This window comes from Bidens hawaiensis, unplaced genomic scaffold, assembly GCF_021521415.1.
Source record: "Bidens hawaiensis isolate Kalapana, Puna unplaced genomic scaffold, B.hawaiensis_p1.1 tig00017861_1, whole genome shotgun sequence".
NCBI lineage: Eukaryota > Viridiplantae > Streptophyta > Magnoliopsida > Asterales > Asteraceae > Bidens > Bidens hawaiensis.
In genome coordinates, this window is record NW_027492698.1 from 394,947 (window position 1) to 406,367 (window position 11,421).

Here is an 11,421-nt window from a genome sequence, read left to right on the forward strand (position 1 = left end):
CCTGCATTTGTAGCAGTTGGTCTAAAGGTTTTGGAAAAGTCACGCGGGTTTCTCTCCACGATTGGTTTAAAGGCTTCCCCAAAATTCCTTTTTGGTTGGACGTCCGTTTCCTTACGCTTCCCTTTCGCCTTATGGCGAGGGTTCGCGTCGGTGTCGGACTCCAACTCGTCGTCTGAGTACTCGCAGTCACTGCTCATATTGAGGTGTTGGCGAGTACTGGCGAATTCGTCAGCCTGTTGAACTGAACGCAAGCGTTCGTCCAATTCGGCTTGGAATTCTCTTTGCCGTGCTTCGGCCCATGCCTTCACTTGATCTAGTGTTTGGCGAGGAACCTTCGTTCGTTTTTCCAGTTGTGTGACACCCGGTAAATTCCCAATCCCTTAAACTAAGTAATCAACCTAATAATTAGGTGATTGTAAATATTATGCGCGCCATGTTAGTCAGCGCGTGCATTTGTTATGTGCGTCCTGCGCGAGCGCGCCATGTTAGTCAGCGCGTGCATTTGTTATGTGCGCCCTGCGCGAGCGCGCCATGTTAGTCAGCGCGTGCATTTGTTATGTGCAACCTGCGCGAGCGCACCATGTTAAGAACCAGCGTGAGCATATGTTATATGCGCCATGCGTGAATGTTTTGGCTTTATGTTTTCATGTAACTTAAACGTTATGTTGTCTATGGGTTGACCATCCCGCATGATGCTAAGGCGGGTGCATCCTACATCGTTTATGCGCGTGCGGAAGGGAACTAACCTCCCCGCATGGCGGGAACATTGAGAGCTAGTTTGTCTGAAGCTCCAAGATGGAATTGACTTCAACATGACTGATCACTATGTTGAAATACCAAGACCACCTGGAGAATCTACAAATGAAACTCAATATCCCCAACTGCGAGAAGGTTACGCACCTACCCGCAGCAAAGAAATGTCCTTCACGCAGAAAGCTATGCGCACAAAGTGATGCGCACAGAACACTTAGGCTATTCTCCAGACATAAGGAGATTACTCCCGCCCAAAAGGAAACAGTAGCGTGTTTCAGAGATTTTCCACTTTTTACTGTACACTGACAAAAGTACCTGAAAAAGCACACTGTAACATGAAAAGTCAACTGTCAGCCACCCTATTCTCACCAACCCCAGACCTGCATGTCCTGTCCAAATCAAATCAAGATCTTTTGTCCACTCCTCCACTTTTAAGTAAACAATAAACAATAATAATTTCCATACTTTATCATCATTACACCTAGATATGAAAAGATTTCAATCCCCTAAAGCAAGGGATTGTGTTCCCTTGAGTTTGCCTATAAATTTGTAACCTAAATTATCACCCAAAACACACTTCAAAGAACTACAAACTTGCACTAATCCTCTCCCAAGCATCCGTTGTTCCCAGCTCCGATCCTGTTACTAGACCTTCGATTCCGAGGCCAACACCAAGAAAACCCGAATCTCGATTAATCCCTTAACAAGAACCACAGGTGAGTCTCACAGCCCCTATTTTCACTGTTTTCACTATTTTTAAACTGTTTTCGGGGCGAGGGACACGTACTTAAATAATGTTTATCATGGTATACTTACAAGCTATGCAAGCGATTATGTGTTTAAGTTATGTTTCATGTTGAGTAATGCAAACGGTTATCTAAGGTTTTCGATGTATGTGCGCTAGAACTCGAGTAAGTGATCACTTTACCATTGGAACTCTAAGGGTAGGGACTGCTGGTTTGATCCACCCACTCGTAGGGGTCGCACCTCTTTGCATGGACGAGTGCCTAGTATGGTCATGGGGCAGTACTATGGGTTTGAACCCGCTCGTAGGGGTCGCGCCTCTTTGCATGGACGAGCGCCTTGTTTTCCGGCACAACGTCCGCGCGTAACCCGCGGGACGGAATTATTATTTTAGCTCGTAGTGGCAGCGCCACTTTGCATGGACGAGCACATGTTCCTGAAACGTTCGCGCGTAACCCGCGGGACGGTATTACTTATTTTAGCTCGTAGTGGCAGCGCCACTTTGCATAGACGAGCACAGTTCCCAGAAATGTTCGCGCGTAAACCGCGGAACGATTTTATCAGAATATGTTGATATAACTATGTTTTATCAATCATGTGTTTTAATGATGCTATCAGAATTATGTTTCAGAATGATTTGTATCAAGATTATGATGCAATACGATTTATCAAGTTACTAAGACTTGTGAACTCACTCAGTTTATACTGATTCAAATGTTTTTACGTGTCTTTCAGGAGATAACTAGGTAGCGCATGGAGTCACACTTAGAGCACCTCACGCTAAACATCTAAACTAGCTTTTTGGAAGATTTTAGTTCTATCCCTTCGATGCGCGTGGTTGTTCCCGCCGCGCATGGGGATATGGCGTGGAAATCTTCAACAATTTTTATACTTGGATGTTTTTATGTAATTTTTAAACAATGTAATGTATTTGTATTAAACTTTTCATGCGCATGTAAATCTTACTTTGAATGTTTGCAATGGCCCGTGCTTAAGTATCAATTCCCACTCGCGCGCGCCCGGCTGTTTCCGCCGCTCAGGGCCGGGTGTGACAGATTGGTATCAGAGCACTGGTTATAGCGAACTAGGAAAAGAAGTTTTAACCTAGACTATAACCGTTGGGGAATCGCATGAAATATTTTTCAAAGAAAATATTTTCAAAAGAAACTATACACACACTTAGGAACACGGGTCACACTGTCTAGTAAATAATGATAACATTATGTGCTCAGAGTACATGCGCTAAGTCTGATATATTTTCACTCTTTTAAAGCAAGAATGCCTCCAACTAAAGCCAAAGGAATTACCATGACACCCGAGGAACTCGCGGAAATAATCGCGCAGGCGATTGCGACACATGAGGCCAGCAAGGCCGAATCAAGTCAGGGTCGTCAGAATGAGACCCCAGAACCCGAATCAGGAGCCTTGGACAAAGGATGCTCCTATAAGACATTCATGGCCTGTAAGCCTTGGCCATTCAAGGGAACCGAAGGGGCCATTGGGCTCTACAACTGGATTGACAAGATGGAGACAGTTCTCTCCATTAGCGGATGTAGTGAGAACCAGAAGGTCCTTTACGCGACCTGCATGTTCCAAGAGGCAGCTTCGTCTTGGTGGAAGCTTCAAACGAAAACATTGGGGCGAGAAGTTGCTCTCCACAAGACCTGGGAGGAACTGAAGGAGATGATGATGAGAAAGTTCTGCTCTCGCGCAGAAATCCAGAGTCTACAACAGGAATTCTGGAACCACACCATGGTAGGAACGGATATCGACGCCTACAACAACCGGTTCAACGAACTTTGCCAGTTGGTGCCAGACATGGCAAACACGGAGGAAAAGAAGATCGAGAGGTATATTTTTGGGTTACCTCCTGTTGTTAGGGTTCCGCTCAACGCCGCAGCGCCTCCAACCTTTGATGAGGCGGTAGCGCGGGCCATTACCCTTACAAGGGATACGATCCGTGCGGGTATGTTGACTACGCGCGGAATCGAGCAGCGAACCTCTGATCCCACGAGGAAATGGAACTCTCACCACCGAGGGTCCGACACCAAGCAGCCACCGTTCAAGAAGCAGGAAAGCGCAAGGGTTTACGCGATTCAGGCCGCGGAGCCACCACGAAAAGGATACAGCGGGCCTCGCCCATGGTGCAACAAATGCAAGTATCACCACGAGGGTGAATGCGCAAGAATCGAATGTGCCAAATGTGGCAGACCAGGGCACAAGACGATAAATTGCCGTGTCAGAGAAGCTGGAGCAAGCGACAACTGCTACGCATGCGGGAAGCCAGGGCATTTTAGTCGGGATTGCCCGCAAAAGGGGAACCAAGCTCGCGGGAGAGCTTTTGTGATCGGCGCAGGCGAAGCTAAAGAAGAGCCGAATGTGGTAACCGGTACGTTTTTGCTTAACGGACATTTTGCATCTGTCTTATTTGATACTGGCGCTGACCTAAGTTTTATATCCGCCGAGTTTAAAGACTCCCTAGGCCTAGCAACCAGTAGACTAGACACGCCTTATACTATAGAACTAGCCAATGGTAGGCAGTTATGCGCGAACGAAAGAACTGAACAATGTGTTATAGTCATGGGAGGTCACGGGTTCAATATTAACTTGTTGCCAATAGACTTGGGAAGTTTTGACATTGTGGTAGGTATGGATTGGTTAGTTGAGAACCGCGCGGAAGTTATTTGCCATGAGAAGCAGGTTCGGATCCCACTGTTGAACGGAGAAACCTTAGTAATTCAAGGGGAAAGAAGGGGAGTTGCGACGAAACTGATTTCGTGCCTAAAGGCGCGAAAGTGCCTAAGGAAAGGGTGCTACGCCTTCCTGGCGCATGTCGTAGAGAAGAAAGGAGATGAGCGAAGAATTGAAGACTTACCAGTAGTGCGCGAATTTCCAGAAGTTTTTCCTGAAGATTTGCCCGGATTACCGCCGCCGCGACAAGTCGAGTTTCGTATTGATCTAGTCCCAGGAGCTGCGCCAGTAGCTCGAGCGCCTTATCGATTAGCTCCATCTGAGATGCAAGAGCTGTCCAATCAGTTACAGGAACTATTGGATAAGGGTTTCATACGCCCAAGCTTTTCACCTTGGGGAGCTCCAGTACTGTTTGTTAAGAAGAAGGATGGTTCGTTCAGAATGTGTATTGACTACAGGGAGCTGAACAAGCTGACAGTCAAGAATCGGTACCCCTTACCGAGGATTGACGACTTATTTGACCAGTTGCAGGGATCCAGTTATTATTCGAAGATAGATCTACGGTCAGGATACCACCAACTTAGGGTCCATGAGGAAGATGTGCCGAAAACAGCCTTCCGAACTAGATACGGCCATTATGAGTTCTTAGTGATGCCTTTCGGGCTAACTAATGCGCCGGCTGTGTTCATGGATCTGATGAACCGTGTGTGCAAACCATACTTGGACAAGTTTGTGATTCTGTTTATAGATGATATTCTGATTTACTCACGGACCAAGGCCGAGCATGAGCAACACCTGAGATTGATTTTGGAATTGTTGAGGAAAGAAAAGTTGTATGCGAAGTTTTCCAAGTGCGAGTTTTGGCTTAGAGAAGTTCACTTTCTCGGTCACGTTGTAAACGAGAAAGGAATTCACGTTGATCCTTCCAAAGTCAAGGCCATCGAAAACTGGGAAGCGCCAAAAACCCCAACTGAGGTGAGGCAATTCCTAGGACTAGCTGGCTACTATCGACGCTTCATTGAGAACTTCTCCAAAATAGCTCTACCTCTGACCGCGCTAACTCAGAAAGACAAGAAGTTTGTTTGGGGCGAAAATCAGGAAACAGCATTTCAAATGTTGAAACAGAAGTTAAGTAGTGCGCCAATTTTGTCTTTGCCCGAGGGGATGGATGACATTGTTGTTTACTGCGACGCTTCACATCAGGGACTTGGATGTGTCCTTATGCAGCGAGACAAAGTCATAGCGTATGCCTCACGCCAACTCAAGACCAATGAAAAGAACTACACAACGCATGATTTAGAACTTGGAGCGGTTGTCTTCGCGCTAAAGATTTGGCGCCATTACCTCTATGGTACAAAGTGTATAATCTTTACGGATCACAAGAGCCTTCAACATATATTTGATCAAAAGGATTTAAACATGAGGCAACGAAGATGGGTGGAGTTGTTGAACGATTATGATTGTGAGATTAAGTACCACCCTGGAAAGGCGAATGTGGTAGCAGACGCGCTAAGTAGGAAGGAGCGAATAAAAACGCTACGAGTCAAGGCTCTAAGGTTGACCATTCACGCAGATCTCTCTACCCGCATCCGAGACGCTCAGCAAGAAGCCTTGAAACCAGAGTTTGTTAAAAACGAATGCCTTGGGGGTATGGTTAAGAATTTGGAACTTAAAGAGAACGGCAATCTATATTTCGCTAACCGCATATGGGTCCCTCTCAAGGGAGGATTGCGCGAGCAGGTCTTGAACGAAGCTCACAAGACGCGGTATTCCGTACATCCTGGCGCAGACAAGATGTACCAAGATGTTAAAACGCTGTATTGGTGGCCCAATCTTAAAGGCGCCATCGCGACGTATGTCAGTAAGTGCCTGACGTGTTCGAAGGTGAAGGCTGAATACCAGAAACCATCAGGGTTGCTTCAGCAGCCAGAAATTCCCATGTGGAAGTGGGAACAAATCTCTATGGACTTCATCACCAAACTGCCAAGGACACCTGGGGGTTATGACACAATATGGGTTATTGTGGATCGGCTAACTAAGTCAGCGCACTTCCTGCCAATCAAGGAAACCGATAAGATGGAAAAGTTAGCCCGACTGTATATTCGAGAAGTAGTTTCAAAACATGGAATCCCAGTGTCCATCATTTCTGACAGAGATAGTCGGTTCACATCAAGGTTTTGGGGATCGTTACAAGGGGCTTTAGGTACTCGTCTTGACATGAGTACGGCATATCATCCTCAAACGGATGGGCAAAGCGAGCGAACAATCCAGACATTGGAAGATATGCTACGCGCGTGCGCAATCGATTTCGAAGGTAGCTGGGATACTCATCTCCCATTGGTTGAATTTTCTTACAACAACAGCTATCACACAAGCATTAAGGCTGCGCCGTTCGAAGCTTTGTATGGGCGCAAGTGTAGATCCCCACTGTGCTGGGCTGAAGTGGGTGACAAGCAAATGACTGGTCCAGAATTGATCCAAGAAACAACAGACAAGATTTTTCAGATAAGGGATCGCCTTAAGACAGCGCGCGACAGACAGAAGAGCTACGCAGATGTGCGAAGGAAACCATTGGAGTTTCAAGTAGGGGATAAAGTACTTTTGAAAGTCTCTCCATGGAAAGGAGTCCCCCGTTTCGGCAAGCGAGGAAAGTTGAATCCGCGCTTCATTGGACCATTCGAGATCCTGGAAAGGATCGGTCCGGTTGCTTATAAGCTCCGTTTACCCGCCGAACTCAGTGGAGTTCATGATACGTTTCACGTGTCCAACCTCAAAAAGTGCTTATCTGACGAAACGTTGATTTTGCCGATGGAAGAGATTCACATCGACAAACAGCTGCACTTCATAGAAGAACCTATAGCAGTAACCGATTGGAAAGAACAAAAGTTACGCAGGAGCAAAATCAAGTTAGTAAAGGTTCAATGGAACTCGAGGCGTGGGCCTGAATTCACTTGGGAAAGAGAAGACCAAATACGCAAGAAATACCCACACCTCTTTCAGAGCATGGCTTCTGCCAGCAACGTCTCCTAAATTTCGGGACGAAATTCGTTTAACGAGGGGAGAATGTGACACCCGGTAAATTCCCAATCCCTTAAACTAAGTAATCAACCTAATAATTAGGTGATTGTAAATATTATGCGCGCCATGTTAGTCAGCGCGTGCATTTGTTATGTGCGTCCTGCGCGAGCGCGCCATGTTAGTCAGCGCGTGCATTTGTTATGTGCGCCCTGCGCGAGCGCGCCATGTTAGTCAGCGCGTGCATTTGTTATGTGCAACCTGCGCGAGCGCACCATGTTAAGAACCAGCGTGAGCATATGTTATATGCGCCATGCGTGAATGTTTTGGCTTTATGTTTTCATGTAACTTAAACGTTATGTTGTCTATGGGTTGACCATCCCGCATGATGCTAAGGCGGGTGCATCCTACATCGTTTATGCGCGTGCGGAAGGGAACTAACCTCCCCGCATGGCGGGAACATTGAGAGCTAGTTTGTCTGAAGCTCCAAGATGGAATTGACTTCAACATGACTGATCACTATGTTGAAATACCAAGACCACCTGGAGAATCTACAAATGAAACTCAATATCCCCAACTGCGAGAAGGTTACGCACCTACCCGCAGTAAAGAAATGTCCTTCACGCAGAAAGCTATGCGCACAAAGTGATGCGCACAGAACACTTAGGCTATTCTCCAGACATAAGGAGATTACTCCCGCCCAAAAGGAAACAGTAGCGTGTTTCAGAGATTTTCCACTTTTTACTGTACACTGACAAAAGTACCTGAAAAAGCACACTGTAACATGAAAAGTCAACTGTCAGCCACCCTATTCTCACCAACCCCAGACCTGCATGTCCTGTCCAAATCAAATCAAGATCTTTTGTCCACTCCTCCACTTTTAAGTAAACAATAAACAATAATAATTTCCATACTTTATCATCATTACACCTAGATATGAAAAGATTTCAATCCCCTAAAGCAAGGGATTGTGTTCCCTTGAGTTTGCCTATAAATTTGTAACCTAAATTATCACCCAAAACACACTTCAAAGAACTACAAACTTGCACTAATCCTCTCCCAAGCATCCGTTGTTCCCAGCTCCGATCCTGTTACTAGACCTTCGATTCCGAGGCCAACACCAAGAAAACCCGAATCTCGATTAATCCCTTAACAAGAACCACAGGTGAGTCTCACAGCCCCTATTTTCACTGTTTTCACTATTTTTAAACTGTTTTCGGGGCGAGGGACACGTACTTAAATAATGTTTATCATGGTATACTTACAAGCTATGCAAGCGATTATGTGTTTAAGTTATGTTTCATGTTGAGTAATGCAAACGGTTATCTAAGGTTTTCGATGTATGTGCGCTAGAACTCGAGTAAGTGATCACTTTACCATTGGAACTCTAAGGGTAGGGACTGCTGGTTTGATCCACCCACTCGTAGGGGTCGCACCTCTTTGCATGGACGAGTGCCTAGTATGGTCATGGGGCAGTACTATGGGTTTGAACCCGCTCGTAGGGGTCGCGCCTCTTTGCATGGACGAGCGCCTTGTTTTCCGGCACAACGTCCGCGCGTAACCCGCGGGACGGAATTATTATTTTAGCTCGTAGTGGCAGCGCCACTTTGCATGGACGAGCACATGTTCCTGAAACGTTCGCGCGTAACCCGCGGGACGGTATTACTTATTTTAGCTCGTAGTGGCAGCGCCACTTTGCATAGACGAGCACAGTTCCCAGAAATGTTCGCGCGTAAACCGCGGAACGATTTTATCAGAATATGTTGATATAACTATGTTTTATCAAGCATGTGTTTTAATGATGCTATCAGAATTATGTTTCAGAATGATTTGTATCAAGATTATGATGCAATACGATTTATCAAGTTACTAAGACTTGTGAACTCACTCAGTTTATACTGATTCAAATGTTTTTACGTGTCTTTCAGGAGATAACTAGGTAGCGCATGGAATCACACTTAGAGCACCTCACGCTAAACATCTAAACTAGCTTTTTGGAAGATTTTAGTTCTATCCCTTCGATGCGCGTGGTTGTTCCCGCCGCGCATGGGGATATGGCGTGGAAATCTTCAACAATTTTTATACTTGGATGTTTTTATGTAATTTTTAAACAATGTAATGTATTTGTATTAAACTTTTCATGCGCATGTAAATCTTACTTTGAATGTTTGCAATGGCCCGTGCTTAAGTATCAATTCCCACTCGCGCGCGCCCGGCTGTTTCCGCTGCTCAGGGCCGGGTGTGACAAGTTGGGTATCGGAGAACCCCAATGGAATATTTACTCCACTTGCCCCGGCTTGGGTAGTCGGGGTAGTGTTCGTAAGGATTGTATAACCGCCGGTGTTTCCCCCAGTTGCTGGGGTTGTTACCGGGGTTTCTTGGTCGGTTACTGGCCTTTGAACCGGAGTAACGTTAACCATTTCTTCAGAAATTGTGAAAAAACTAAAGTAGTTCTAGCTTTTATACACGGATGGCGCCAATGAAGAAACACTAAGTGACCCGGTACAGATTATAGATAATCTGGGGGTTAAGTAATGTTTCCCACGGATGAGGTCTAACTGAGAAGGCTGTTCTTCAGGAGACCTGCAAAACAAACACCGTAAGCTCGTCACTGAGAAGGGGGGAGTTCCTCCTTGTGACCACCCTCCGGCGTGAGAATCAGACTAGGTTGCTCTGAATATAAGTGTATATTAAGAGATTGCTAGATAACTGGATATCAGATGATCTTACCATTCCAAGATATTGGAGTATTTATAGCCGAAGGTAGGTTTCCAAGAAGGTACAGCCGGCTGAATAGTATTCCTGTTCAACCAACAGTGGACTATGCACAGGCCATACTGGTTGGTGGGTAGGTTACGGCCAACAGTAACAAAGTCGGCTGCACTATTCCACCAACTGTAGTTTATGCACGTCCCACTTACTGTGGATTGTACGCAGGCCATGCTGGTTGGTGAATAGGTTACGGCCAACAGTAACACTATTCCACCAACTGTAGGCCGCGCATGCTCCTCAGTAAGGGTTGGTGAGTAGGCAGCGGCTAATAGTGACAAACAGTACTAGAGGGTGCTCCTCCTCGCGCTGTTGTCGATGAGCTGTCACCCTGTGATTGGCTCATGGGCTGTTCTGGTCAGATCGTCTGTCCTGTCCATACCTTGGTAGGCATGGTACAAAAGATCTTTCAGAATCAGACTGGCTCATTTAGGCGGGATTGTTCCCGCCTTGCTCATTTCTTCATGTGACTACTGAAGTAGCTAGTGTCTTGTGCGTGTAGCCCTGCTGTCTGCGGGTAGCCTTCCCTGATGGCTTGTATCCGCAACTGCGGGAACAGGCGGGGTACTTCACCATTGGGAGGCTTTCCCTGCGTGTTCAGCTTGTGTACTGCGCGTAAGATCCTATGAGCATGGTGGGTCCTGCGGGAGCAGATGGCCTTTGCGCAGACGTCCCTGTTCAAGGTGAGTCTTGCGGGACCAACTGATCTCTGCTGGGACCTACCTCTTCAGTGCCCGATCGCGTGGACTTTGCAAGGTCTAGTTGGCTCTCAACTTGGTGACGTGGAAGACCTGATTGTGGGGCCTGCTTTTCAAGGGACAGTGAAAGGCTTTTTGAAGGAAGAACTTGGTATCGAATCCAGCATGATTGGTATTGCAGCTGCGGTTATATTTGCAGTCAGTTTATCATTCTTTCTTGTGTTTGCTCTTTCCCTCAAGTTTCTTAACTTCCAGAAAAGATAGATTACAGTTTTGTCCCTGATATGACCGCCACGAGTTGCAAGCATCGAGCACGCCGTGTAGCCACAGGCGCTCGGGTTAAGAATCCAAAGGCACAAATGAATCGGTTATGGTATCATATCTTATGTTCATTTCAGCTTCTATGGCTTTCACACATGCCGATTTCTTTAAACTAATTTGATGCACGACTTAGCTTAGGAATCAACTAGGCTTTGATGGTTAAAAATTCATATGATAACTTTGCAACATTTTGTTATTACTTTTCTATAGCTCTCATGAACTACATATTATTGTTAATGGATGAAAAAAAGCATGTTTTCTTAGGTTGTATGTAGCATCTTATCGTTTATACTTTATACTAACTATAAGCCAATATTGTCTGCTTTGCTAAAAAGTTCATAGATTTAGTTTTAGTTGGCCGAGTAGAGATATTCAAGAAAGTCGCCCGAGTTCTCATCCCATTCACAACTAATGTGTCTAAATCATTACA

General features: G+C 45.8%; 1 protein-coding gene across 1 annotated transcript in view; it reads left to right on the forward strand.

Annotated features, from left to right (window-relative positions):
• The window catches only part of LOC143554885 (ABC transporter G family member 31-like), a 22,532-nt gene extending 11,598 nt beyond the window's left edge, over positions 1-10,934 (forward strand). Inside the window, exon 4 of the mRNA XM_077044548.1 lies at positions 10,704-10,934. Coding sequence (XP_076900663.1) covers positions 10,704-10,934 — 231 coding nt within the window. The remainder of the gene's footprint in view (positions 1-10,703) is intronic.
• Positions 10,935-11,421: the final 487 nt, after the last annotated feature.